Genomic DNA, 14886 nt, shown 5'->3' on the forward strand with positions numbered 1-14886 from the left:
TGAACATTAGTGGAATCCTCGGGCTTGCGAGTTAGAGGCAGGGATGTAGGCATAATTGGCCAAACCCCGATAATATATCATGCGTGTTTTTTTATATTTCCGCAAATTTATTTCCGTACTTTTATTTTTTAGCACATGTATGTTGTATGCTTAATTCATTATAGGTAATGCATGTGTTGATTTGGTTATAATTAAATAGTAATACCCTAGGTTTGTGTAAAGTTGCTGTTGATCTACTTTAACCTAGGAAATAAATTTTAAAATTCAAATTCACCCCTCCTCTTGGGAATACACCAAAGCTAACACAAATAAACATAAGTCACACAATAAATTGTAAAATGATGTAATTAATTATTCACATTTTTATAGGAAACATGTGTTTAGATAGGGAAGTAAGTAGGTTAAATACATTTATGAAGGCGAGTGAGTTTTACAATAACTAGTGAACACTTGCCCTCTACTACAAAGCTTTCTACGCTATTCTAGTTTTGGCACAAGGAAACATAAAGTGGATAGAGGATTATACTTTCATTTTATACTAAGGAATAATCTTATTCAAAGAATAAAACCTATGATATTACTTACATGATGTTTACTCATCTGAAAAACAAACGATGAGTAGTCACATGCAAGCATAATGTGTTGATCAAGCTTAGCTTGTGACACGTTGGCTTGGTGGTGGAATGGGGGTAAAGTTTTGCTATTTTAGTGTAGGTCATAAGTTGGAGGTTTTCAATATTATAATGAACAAGAAAAAAACTAGAAAATTACTGTATTTAAATAAAGTCTATGTTACATTATCATCAAAATGTATTTTATGTACATACTTGTTATAAACATAAAGCTTTCTATTAGTTACGAAAATAATTATTCATTTGATACTTATAAATTTTATTTAAGTTGCACAAAGTAATGACATTTGCACCCTTTTGTTTATTCTTTGTATACATATTAAATTTGTACAACCTTTTTCAAGTAAATGCAAATGTGTACGGTGATAGTCTCACACATCACTATTTGTTGTGGACAGTGAGCATCGCTATACCTAATTTTATATTTTTTTAAATAATTTTGAGGAATTATTTACAAAATATGTATTAACCATTTGTATTAAATATGATTTTCAGGCCGACAACTATAAGACCACTGGTTGCTTTAATACTCATTGTTCAGGCTTTGTAATGACAAGAAGTACAATTCCTATTGATAGTACAATAACAGATATATCTATTCAAAGTAAAGTGCAACGTTACTTTTCCGTCGAAGTCACAATGGTAATTTTATACATATATCTTCATCATTTCTAAGCATTATAATGATAATACTTGTGTAATAGTGAACTTATAGTATAAATATTTCTTAAAATTATAAACAAGTAAATCAATATCGAAAAAATTCAATTCTATAAATATAAGTCATTAAAAGTTGTTATTTTTTATTTGCTTTAAAATTCTTCGATCGATTCTAGGACTTTTTAATGATTTTAGTAAAACCACAATTGAAAAATTTTGTGTACAACAACAACTAATCAAGTCTTTAAGTCTCACTGCGTGGGGTCATCTTTTGAAAACTTTTGGTGATTAGTTTTAACTTTGATAATTAATTTACCTATTTATGTTGACCATTTTTCGTGATTTCAAATTTCAAATGAATCCCTCTATATGCTACGAAGGTGCACTGTTATTCCTTTCTATAAATATATGTAAAATTAGTAGATCTAGGAGATTTGTTCTAGTCCTATCATTTTAAACATGCATATTCTTTAGTGCTTTAAGCTTAGAGTTTTGCAACTTGGTCAAGTAAATACATTTGATTAAAAAGCCCCAACTAATGCTTCTTCTCATAATTAATGTTTTGGCCATTTTGATATATTAATTCATGGAGATTGATTTTTATCCGTCAAAAGACAATCAACATGCATGCAAACCAGTAGTCTAGTCTGCGCATATATATATGTACATGCATGTTGCATATGCATATTGTTTTTCTATATATCTTCTCGTCATTTGTTTAATTTTTCTATTTTATATATTTATTTTAGTTCAATTAATGCATCTCTCTCTCTCTCTCTCTCTCTCTCTCTCTCTCTCTCTCTTTCTCACACACACACACACACACACACATTAGTTTTTTCCATTCATGCATGGTTGTTAATTGGACGTGTGTATATTTGTGTGCACACACACACACACACATATATATATGCATGTATAGGATGCAGCTGCTCAATGGTGGCTGCTTTTGGGAGGGACTCCGGTGGGATATTGGCCGAACAATGTGTTCAAAGGCATGAATCTTGGTGCTGATACACTTCGATGGGGTGGGGCTGTTTTCACTCCTGACAACGAAGAATTAAGCGCTCAAATGGGAAGCGGTGTTTTCGAAGAAGGGAACGCTTGGCGCACAGCTTACATGAATACTCTTAGACTTAGGAGCTACCAGTCACCCAACCCTGCGCCTCCTAATAACGATTACATTGTAGCTGACGAATCTCGTTGCTATCTTACGGGAGATAATGGAGTTATACCAGGTACCGTCGACGACTATGCCTTCTGTTATGGCAGTCGTATTCGCTATGACCAGTGTATTTAAGATCAATATGTGTTTGGGTTAGTTATTACTAACTGATGTAATGAATAAAAGGGATTTTGATCACGATCAACATATGCCTTTATGATAAGTAAAAGAAGCATGCATCAATATACACTTACTAATACGTATGCTACAATGTGTGTGTGAGGTGGAGACTTAATTAATTCAGATCTCTCTCTTTCCTATCTCGGCTTAGCATCTATATAGCATAGATTGGTTATACCATGCATATTGTAAATTTACTCCATTACATGCGCACACTCTCTCCCTTATGCATTTACCTTATCTTAGTGTGCTAGTTGATGATAAAGAAGCTTGGTTTCATATTTAATATTTTTACATAAAATTCGTAATTAATTATCCAATTAAGATCAATTATTAATCGATGAGCTGCGTTGATTTTTTAAATGAAAAACTTTAGTAATCATATATACTACGTGTATTTGGAAATCAAGTAAACTTAAAGTCTAATTTTAATTTGGGTTGCGGAAACTGAAAGGGAGTACGTTGGTTAAACCATACTTTGAGAAAACCATACGAGAGTACATTACTTGATTAACATCCCAAAAATAAATTAATTAAGAGTTTATTTGAATTCTGAATTTTAGGAAGAGTGTGAATGTTTTGTTGAATACTAAATTGGGAAATAAATTACATTCTCTACACGGCTTTCAAATTCATATTCACAGAGCTTATATAAACAAAAAAACTATCTTAAGTTCTTACATTACTAAAGTGTTGTATATTTAAATCTTGATTTGGTTGTTTGTTTTCAAATTGTGGTTGATTGGTTTGGTTGATTGATTATTTGGATGATTAAATGATTGTATGGTTGCAGATTGAATAAAGAAACAAACTTTTGTTGAAAGTTTGAAAAATCAACAAGAAGTTAAGAATTCCTAAAAAGAATTAAAAGAAAATTTTTAAATCCAATTCACCCCCCCTCTTGGGACTACACCTTAGTTTTCATGAATTATCCCATTAATCAAGAGAAGAGATGATTAATAGAGATATTATTGTGAGTGTGAAGATGAATGTAAGGTCGTCGAGATTGTTGCTTCATAGTTGGTGTTTCATTAAATCAAGGCGTATTTTTTAGCATAAAGAACTACAAATTTTACGCTGCATAGCAGAAAGAAGAGACAATGATTTTATTTTCATTTTTAACACATTTAAAACTACTCCAACCAATCAAAGGAAGAGATTAAGAAAAATGACCAATCGTAAATTTAATTGTATTTTTTAATTATTAAAAAATTTGAGAAAATTGGAATTGGAATTTGGAGGTGTTTGAGGGCACAACGATCTTTTTTAATGTTATAGTATATATTTCAATAATCATTCATTGTTTTCCTTTTCATTCATTTTTTAATCATTTATTAATATCTTAGTTTGTTACTTTTTAATTTTAATTTTAATTTTATTTATCTACTAATAATTTATATTTCATTTGTTTCCTTTTTAATTTAACTTTTTTTAAATAAATTTTTTGCATTTATAATATTTGATTCGTATAACAATGAAAAATACTGTGCAAAGTAGCAAAATTTTTTTGCTTTTTCTTTTTTTTTTCTTCTTACATTTATTTTTTATTTTTATTTTGACTTGCTTTCTTTATTTTTTCTTGACATTGCAATTTAGTGTGGATGTATTTGCCAACAATTAGGCAGCTGCATCTTATAAAAACATGCGGACACACGAGAGAGAGAGAGAGAGAGAGAGAGAGAGAGGAGGATACTGTACTTCATTTTCATTTATAGATTTACTAACCCTTTGCTTTAGAGAGGCAATGAATTTGTATTTGAGTTGACTCATTAAAAAAAAAAAAAAGATAATATAAAATTGTATTGAATTTTGTCAAAATCCACCCAAATTCAAATCTAAAGTTTGAAATTGATGCTCTCAACCGCAATACTTAACTTTTTTTTTTTTTTTTTTACATAAATTTAATGGTTGACTAACTATTGACTAATAGAAGGTTTAGTTTGTTAATAAAAATGAATCTTCATGGACTCTTTGATAGTTTATGGAAACTAAGGGAGTGAAGTGTCATTTTCTAAAAATTTAGTTGGTGTAGTTAGATTTTATCCTAAGATTTATTTTAAAATTAACTTCATTCTACGAGGAAAATTTAATAATATCCTCGAGTTTTCTAAATATGACACTCTATCTCCTCATAGTTTTAGCATATTAGTCATTAAGTTTATATTAAAAAAAAAAAGTTTTGAACTTAGCATTAGTAAAATTATTTTTTAACTCCATTCAATTCAATTAAGTTATATTTGGTATTTTTCTTTTCAAAGAATATTTTTCCATGTGAAAGGGGTGGAGAAATTAGGGAATATAACCACATAAGATGGAGAGAGGAATTATGCATGACAACTAAGTTACACCCTTTTTTTTAATGTGAAAGAAAAAATTTATATTATATTATTGTTTTTAATAAATTGTGTAATGGTATAGATAGATTTGGGATCGAATTAGGGATATGGACTCTCACTAGGCCTTATCTTGTATTGTGTAATGGTATAGATAGATTCTAACGTTCTAATGACAGCGCTACGGTAAATGCTTTTAATGGTCATTAATTTTTCAATTTTTATAGGTGCTAGTGTCCATATCAGTGCTAGTTTCCATATTTCTCTTATTTCTCTCCAATATATAAATACACATGTATAAGAACAATTAGTCTCAAGCACAACATCTTGAAAAATATATTTAAAATCCTATTAGGAAGAGAACATTAGCCCTATGGCTACAAGTGGAGTGTTCATCATGCTTCTTATCTTGTTAATTGTTGGTGCAACCTGCAATGCAGCGGAAGAAATGAAGATGAATTATTTGAAGACAGAGCAACACAAGCATATTACTAAAACCATCAAAGTATGTCTTTGTTTTTTGTTATACTCCTCATTATAACGATCTTCCTTTTCGACATTTGTATATATTGTATGTAGCTCAAACTTAATCGCTGTTTTGTTAGAAACATCATTATTGGGAGCTGTAGGAGGATTCAGATTTAAATCCTGATATGTGTGAGCTTGGCACACTGCAATTCTCCAATAGAATTGACCTCCCCCCACCACCCTCCCCCCCCACCCCTCCCCCCTAAAAAAAAAAGGAAACATCAATATTACTAAATCATAAAATATATTCACATTTGCATATATGACTATAATTACATATACGCTTATGTGCACGTATACACACATACACATCTATAATTTTATACGCACACACACATACACACACGATTGTACACACAAGCAAACATATATACACATACGCATATTTATATAATATAATATTAAATAATTTTTTCATTTCACAACAAAACATGGGTCAAGTATATATTTGGTCTATTTTTTGAACACATGATTTTTAGTACTGATGAAAAGTTTGTTTAAATAAAAGCTGTTGCGGGGTAAAAAATGGTTGGAGTGCTCCTTCGACTCTCGTTGACCTGAAATAGAGAAGAGAGGCTTGGAGAACCCGGGGTGTACTCCGGGGGATCTCTCCGATGCCTAAGTAAGAGGAAGGCTTTTAAGGAGACTAAATGCAACAGTAGAGTAGTGTTTTGTAACTTACCTTTGCCTGTACTCCATATCTCTTCTTATAGGGGCTTGAGTTGACTGCCGGTTGACTCGAATTTATTGCACGGGGGCGTGAATCGCTCTCCTGCTATAAGTGCGTGCGCCTATCACTCGATTATTAAAGGCGTTGGCGTGGATTCCTCTTTCTCTTTATTAGGTCGGAGCTAATCACTCGTCAAAATGTCAGACCTTGAGAAAGTGCGAGGCAGGCGTTGACCTGCCCTTATTAGTGCGATTAATTATGGGCATATCTAAAGTGATTTAGAAAATTAAGCAACACATTTTTGTTGTTTTTCTTTTAGTTAATTTACCAAGGTATTCACTTTTTGGTTTGAGCTATTTTTTTTTTATATTGGAGTTACGCAATCTTTCAATTTGAAAGTTAATAATTAAAATTTGAATAATATATTTATTTGCAGACAGCTTATGGTGATATTTATGACTGCACCCTCATATACAAGCAACCTGGTTTGAACCATCCTTTATTGAAAAATCACAAAGTTCAGGTATGTTATTTTCTTTATGAATTTTTTTTATATGTTGTTCTAATAATTATTTCAAAAATAAAACATCTTGAGATTTTTTTTAGAGCTATACTCATAACAAATAAAAATAATAATATAATGTATAATGTTAATTCAACATTTCATATACATGTAACGGCGCTTCACTAATACTTTTAGATTTAATTAGAATGAAAAAAAAATTTGCATGAAATCAGGGAATAAAAGTCTTCAGTTGTATTAAATAAAAGTATAAGGATTAAAATAAATTTAAATCAGTAGTATGAAATCAGTGATTAACTTAATGATGTGCAATTTTCTTTATCCTCATTATCATTATTTTTTTCTTTTGATTCTTCTTGATATTGCATAATGCCAAGGGGTACATGTGTCTTTTGACTTTAACATATATAGTAAGTTGTTGACTATTTTCATTTAGGAGAGTCGTCATAGACTAGGACCTTAATTAGATCTATTAAGTGAAATTCAACATTTGTAGTGGGAACCTATATTTATATAAACTTTTTAATGTTAATAGTCTATTAAGTAGCCAATAGATTCATTATTACTAGGGACAACACTATTGCGATTCATAACTTTCAAATAGGATCTACTTTTGCAGTAGTCAATCCATATTATTTGGGCTCCCATAAGCTAATCTTTAATACATGTAATTTAAATAACTATTAATTTTTGTAATCCCTATCAACCATAGTCAAATTATTATCATTTTTTGCAACATTGGACAATTAATATATAAATTAGTTATTAATTAATAAATTTGAAATAATAAATAAATTTAGTCGCCACATAAGAACAATTGAAATAAAAATGCAACATGCATAATCCACAACCTCTAGCTACGTGCATTAATAATTATGTATAGGTAATTCTATAACACAAAGATAAATATTTTGGATCAGATGAGACCAGGCAAGGAGGTATATGATGCATTAAATAAAAAGAATGCAAAAGGAGGAAGAAGGAAGCAGGTGAAGGTGGAGCTTGACGAGGGGTGCCCTCCAGGAACTGTTCCCATTCGAAGGATTACCCAATACAATTTCTCAAAAGATTCTACTACTACAACAACTACTTCCATCTTCAATAGCTCTCGTAGACTTGCTCAATTGGCAACATCGTATGGCTTTGAGGTAAGAACATACATATATACATACATACATACATACATACATACTTGATAAGGCATATCCAAATGCTGGTTATGTGCTGCTAATGTTTTATCAAATCCATGATGGCAAGGTATGGTGGTGTTTGTTGTTAGCATTATGTAGCCAATGCTAAGCATATATATCTAAAATTTTAAAAAATCATCGACCTCTCTTAAGGTTTTGAGAGCCATATATGACATTTCATTGTTGAGACAATTATACCCTCCAAAATTTTTATCTTTTTTGCAAAAAAATACAAATAGAGGTTAGTATTTTTTGGACAAATCTAAGGATAGATCTATAAAATTCTTGAAATCTCAAGAGAGATCCTTGAATTTTTTGAGCCCTCGAAGAAAATTATTGTCTTTTTATTTAATTTCAAGAGAAATTAGTGTCTTTTATTGTTTTATCTATCTATTTTTGTACATATTGAAGGAAGTAATGCATGAAATAGAGAAGAGTTGTTTATATGTATGTGTCTTCTTTGAAAAATAGTTTGCAGGAATACAGACGGCAAAGGGTGCTGCAGGTCAATATCTTGGAGCTGCAGCCTCCATGAGTGTTTGGAACCCAAAGCTTAATGGGGCTCACCAATATAGCTCTTCATTGATTATTGTTGAAAGTTTTGATCATTCAAACTTAATACATGTTGGATGGACGGTGCGTATAGTATATTTGGGTCTCTCATAATTTATTATTATACAAACAACTATTGCAATGTGGAAAGTTTGAACTAATGTGACAATTGGTAGTTCTTAGTTTCAACATGCATCCATTCAATTAAAATGAATTATTTTAGCATGCATGCTTATTGATTAGGATTCGAAGTAGTTTCCATAAAATAACATTAACTCATGTAGTAAATTCTAGCACTAAAAAAATTAATCTTGCTCCATAGATTTGTTTCTTCTTGTTTGTGGGTTAAAATGTTGAATACTAACAATGTCATGACTAATTCCATAAATAACACTTATATGACTGCTTATATCGTGCGTTATATTTAAAAAAAGAGACATTTTTACTAGTGTAAGAACAACCATGTAATAATTAACTTAAGGACGATTAGTCACTACGACCAAAAGTCAAATGCCATTTTCGAAACTATAGTAAGAGAATGAAAATCAACTTAGCTAGTCACAAGAAATTTTGCATTGGTTCGTTATATAATTTTTGCCCATGTGGGACACATCATCACCAACCACGAAATCTTGTCAAACACAACATAAAAGAGTAGCTACTTTATAAGAATGAAAATGAAAAATAAGTTAGTATTTTCAAATTTAAATCCAAAGCTATCGTATATCGAGGATAACAACTAGAGTGAAAGATGATATTAGGTCACAACGTTTTTAGGATAAGTAGTTATAATTTTATTGTCTATACAAAACTATGAAATAATAGGAAAAAGCTCTTTGCCATCGCCATACCTAATACATTTATCTTTCGTTTGGTTCATAGAATATCTATTTCTAATAATAGTTTAGTTTATAGTTATACAAAAGAATTATGTTGATACCATAAATCAACTAACAATGTGAAACTTTTTATTGGTCCATAACAAGGAATAGACAAGGATTAACTATTAACCATGCGAATGTCTATTTCTTTCTTATCAGTTGCCTTAAGTTATTCATTGTTGAAATTACGTATCTATGTAAAAGTTAGTCAATCATAGCAACATTAAAGATATTGCAATCTGATAGATGAGAAATAAGAGAAAAAACTTGCGAACATAGACTTCACATCATCAAAGAAGAGACACAAGTTCTTAGTGAATCTGAAAGTTGTTATAGATGAAGAAATCAACTAGATGTCAATAGATGACCTAAAACAATTTGTGGATAAAGTTGTAGTGTACTTTGCATCCACATCTACGAGTACGTTGACGACACAAGTGCAAGGGAAGGCCTTGAGCCAAGTTTAATTGTTTAGGAAATTATGCATGCCTATAACTTCTTTTCATGTGTACATGTGATGGATAACCATTATGTGATAGTATAGTTTCTTTTTCTTTTTTCTTTTTGTAGGATAATACCTTAGTGCAAAAATGGGAGTATAACTCCTCGATTAGTACTTCATTTCCTAGTTCCAAATCTTGAATAACACATAAAAGTCTTTAGGAAAGGGTGAGTATTCATCATTCATTGTAGAACTCATCAGTGTTTGTTAATATGTTTACCCTACTTAGATGCCCTGATAAAAACTTGTTGCATTGGTGGTATCAATAATGAATTGCGTTACTTTACAATTCACCATGTGATTTTTATTTGTTTCATACTTGTTTTATGTTTTCGCTTAACTTTGTATTTGATGGTTGACAATTTGCTCATTTGGTGAAACCACTGTATATTTTGGTTGTTAAGTTAAGGAGTATATAAGTAGTGTCAAACAACCCTTCACAAGGTGTGAAGTGTTCAACTAATGGCAAAAGGGGTTGATGGAAATTGTTAAAATATATAATATTTATAAAAACATATTTGAGTTATGACCTACTTAAGTTATATTCATTAGTCACCATAAATACTCTATCATTATAATTAATAAATAATGCAACTCTGTAATTATCAGTGGTAGGCTAGTTCCTTTAGGGTCAAGAGATAGCATTGGGTCTCTAAGTTCTAACACACTTGCATTCAGCAAAGTTCAACATAATAGCTTTGAAAGATGAAGAGAATAATTTTGGAAATATTTAAGGTTCACTATTAGTACCACAAACTTGGGACTTCACCTACTTCCTGAAATTAGCTTATGCTCTTCTTATTCCTAAGATAGGTAGAGTAGTTCCAATTTGTAACCATATCCTGCTGAAGCGCAAGATGAAGCTCTCCAAGCTAAGGGATTTTTCATTGGTTATATATGTGGTAGATGCATTTGGAGAAATTCTATAGGCTGGAGAATTTTCATTTGAGGTGTTATGGAACATGTGACCTTCCCAATGAATACCCTAGAGATCCTCTTTGTAGACATTTAGACAAAGGAGCTTCTCCTGAAAAAAATCCATAACCAAAAAACCAAAAAAAGCTGAAGTAATTATGACAAAAGCTAAATAAAACTTATTACTCCTCCAAAATGTCCTTAAAAAAATTTATCAGCCAATAAAGATGCTTGCAGAACCTCATCTAGAGTGAAATACAAACTCACCAAATGTAAAACTATTAATATTATATGTGCATTTGAATCCATGTAAAAAATTTTATGACTCTGGATGTAAGGCACATATAGAAGATATTAGGGACTAGGTGCTCCAATGCATCAACATTGAATAGTAAGATAAAGTACCAAATCATTTTTAGTTTTGTATATAACCCATTGAACCTAAATAACTAACCTTATTCTTGATGCATTTTCACCCATTTGTGATGCTCAATTAGGGGCAACCTATTCAAGCCCAAGTATCTAAGCCATTAGGTGATGTTTCAACCACATTAGGCCTACAATTTTTTTTTATCCCTTTGGTAATGATATTTTATTTCTAATTTTGTGTTGCAAATTGATCTGGCTCTTAATATTCATTTTATGAACTAAAATAAAATAAAATATTTAAAATCAAATATGGGACTGTTTTTAGACAACAAATCAATATCAAGGTACAAAAGAATTGCTCAATGTCAAATAAGAAGTTCTCTAACTTCTTAACATCATGGATACCCATACATGCTTGAGGTTGTAGTATCTTTTTTCTTTTTATTCTCTACCACTATAGAGTTAGAATTCCTAATTACATGAACCGTTAAGTTCATCTTTGCAGTAAGATCCCTCATCTAAATCTATAAAGCTTCTATTGTAGCACAAAAGTCTTCTAATAGTTCCAAATAGAACCCTCTTGATGTTTTTATAATCCCTCCAATAAATCAACAAGTTTTGTCATCTTCGTTGCAACACCGTTGGCTATCCTAACCTACGCCTCTACCGCATTAATTCTCTAGGTATTAGTTGGTATGGTTTCTTATTGACGTTTCACCCTTTGTGAAGGTCGTGCATCACTACTTATAACACCCTTGCACAAAAGTATACCATAGTTTTTCACGACACAAACAAATTCTCAACCATTGAGTACAAAGTTAAATGGAAGCAAAACACAAGTATGCAAATAAACAAAAGTCATACCATAAATTGTAAAATGATGCAAATAATTATTCACATTTTTATAGGAAACATGTGTTTAGATAGGGAAGTAAGTAGGCTAAACACATTTATGAAGGCGAGTGAGTTTTACCATAGCTAATGAACACTTGCCCTCTACGACAAAGCTTTCTACGCTATTCTAGCTTTGGCACAAGGAAACATAAAATGGATAGAGGATTATACTTTCATTGTATACTAAGGAATAGTCTTATTCAAAGAATAAAACCTATGCTATTACTTACATGATGTTTACTCATCTAAAAAACAAACGATGAGTAGTCACATGCAAGCATAATGTGTTGATCAAACTTAGCTTGTGACACGTTGGTTTGGTGGTTGAATGGGGGTAAAGTTTTGCTATTTTAGTGTAGGTCATAAGTTGGAGATTTTCAATATTATAATGAAGAAGAAAAAATTAGAAGAATTATTGTATTTAAATAAAGTCTATGTTACATTATTATCAAAATATATTTTATGTACATACTTGTTATAAACATATAGCTTTCGATTAGTTACACAAATAATTATTCATTCGTTACTTATAAAAAAATTTTAAGTTGCACAAAGTAATAACACTTGCATGCTTTTGTTTATACTTTGTATACATATTAAATTTGTACAATCATTTTCAGGTAAATCCAGATGTGTACGGTGATAGTCTCACACATCACTATTTGTTGTGGACAGTGAGTATTGTTATACCTAATTTTCTAATTTTGTTTAATAGTTTTGAGGAATTATTTGCTAAAGATATATTAACCATTTGTATTAAACATAATTTTCAGGCCGACAACTATAAGACCACTGGTTGCTTTAATACTCATTGTCCAGGCTTTGTACAAACAAGTAGTACAACTCCTATTGATAGTACAATAACAGATATATCTATTCGAGGTAAAGTGCAACGTCACTTTACCGTCGAAGTCACACTGGTAAGTATATATATTTTCTTCATCATTTCTAAGCATTATAATGATAATACTTGTGTAATAGTGAACTTATAGTATAAATATTTCTAAAAATTATAAACAAGTAAATCAATATGGAAAAAATTCATTTTTATGAATATATGTTATTAAAAGTTGTTATTTTTTATCTGCTTTAAAATTCTTCGATTGATTCTAGGACTCTTTAATGATTTTAGTAAAACCACAACTGAAAAATTTTGTATATAACAACAACGAATCAAGTCTTTTAAGTCTCATTGGGCGGGGTCATCTATTGAAAAATTTTGATGATTAGTTTTAACTTTCATAATTAATTTACCTACTTATGCTGACCATTTTTCATGATTTCAAATTTCAAATGAATCCCTCTATATGCTAAGAAGGCGCACTGTTATTCCTTTTTTTGAACATATGTAAAATTACTAGATCTAGGAGATTTATTCTAGTCCTTTCATTTTAAACATGCATATTCTTTAGTGCTTTAAACTTAGAGCTATGCAACCTGCTCAAGTAAATAGGGTCGGCTCTTCATTAAGGCCATTGAGGTGTTTGCCTACCAAAATATATTTTTTTTAATATAATAATGTTAACATTATTTTTAACTACTAGCTACTGTGTCAATAAAGTCTATGCGCCTCCAGCCTCTGAGATTTAATTTAACTGTTCATTTCTCAATTTGGTACCCCACCCCACGCATGCATTCGCCATTCTCCATCTCTGTTAATTTCATGGAATTCACGTGTTTGGTGGGTGGAGTGCGCATGCAGTGCAACTAAAATTACTTGATGTACTTATAAAAATTAATTTTAAATAAAAAAAATTAAATAAAATATTAAGGGCCGCTAATTAAATCATTCGCCTGGGACTCCATATTGGGAAGAGCCGCTCCTGCAAGTAAATACATTTGATTAAAAAAGCCCCAACTAATGCTTCTTCTCATAATTAATGTTTTGGCCATTTTGATATATTAATTCATGGAGATTGTTTTTAAGCCTTCAAAAGACAATCACCATGCATGCAAACCAGTAGTCTAGTCTGCGCATATATATATAATGTCTTCTCGTCATTTGTTTAATTTTTCTATTTTATATAATTATTTTAGTTCAATTAATGCATATGCATGAATAGGATTCAGCTGCTCAATGGTGGCTGCTTTTGGGAGGGACTCCGGTGGGATATTGGCCGAACAATGTGTTCAAAGGCATGAATCTTGGTGCTGACACACTTCGATGGGGTGGGGCTGTTTTAACTCCTGACAACGAAGAATTAAGCGCTCAGATGGGAAGCGGTGCTTTCAAAGAAGGGAGCGCTTGGCGCACAGCTTACATGAATACTCTTAGAGTTAGGAGCTACCAGTCACCCAACCCTGCGCCTCCTAATAACAATTACATTGTAGCTGACGAATCTCGTTGCTATCTTACGGGAGATAATGGAGTTATACCAGGTACAGTTGACGACTATGTCTTCTGTTATGGCAGTCGTATTCGTAATGGCCAGTGTATTTAAGATCAATATATGTTTGGGTTAGTTATTACTAACTGATATGATGAATAAAAGGGATTTTGATCACATTCAATATATGCCTTTATGATAAGTAAAAGAAGCATGCATCAATATACACTTACTAATACGTATGCTACAATGTGTGTGTGAGGTGGAGACTTAATTAATTCACATCTAGCTCTTTCCTATCTCCACTTAACATCTATATAGCATAGATTGGTTATACCATCAATACCTAATTTTATTTCACCTAAATTTAGGCTCCCAAAATGATTTTATTTTATTTTCATAAGGTAGATTTTGACAAGTATTTTTTGAGTTTTAAAATGCATATTGTAAATTTACTCCATTACAGGCACACACTCTCTCGCTCATGCGTTTACCTTATCTTGATGTTGTGAAGGTTTTCTTGGTTTTTTCCATTAAAAACTAAGTTTTTATGTGATTTAAACAT

At 31.1% G+C, this 14886-nt stretch overlaps 1 protein-coding gene across 1 annotated transcript; it reads left to right on the plus strand.

Moving 5' to 3' along the window:
• The first annotated feature begins 2289 nt into the window (after positions 1-2289).
• On the plus strand, positions 2290-14435 carry LOC131162581 (protein neprosin-like). Its single transcript, XM_058119196.1, has 8 exons — positions 2290-2530; positions 5411-5475; positions 6605-6691; positions 7612-7839; positions 8353-8517; positions 12615-12668; positions 12768-12914; positions 14058-14435. The coding sequence occupies exons 1-8, from the start codon at positions 2290-2292 to the stop codon at positions 14433-14435; spliced, it is 1365 nt and encodes a 454-aa protein (XP_057975179.1).
• Positions 14436-14886: the final 451 nt, after the last annotated feature.

Source organism: Malania oleifera, chromosome 8 (genome assembly GCF_029873635.1).
Source record: "Malania oleifera isolate guangnan ecotype guangnan chromosome 8, ASM2987363v1, whole genome shotgun sequence".
Taxonomy (NCBI): domain Eukaryota; kingdom Viridiplantae; phylum Streptophyta; class Magnoliopsida; order Santalales; family Ximeniaceae; genus Malania; species Malania oleifera.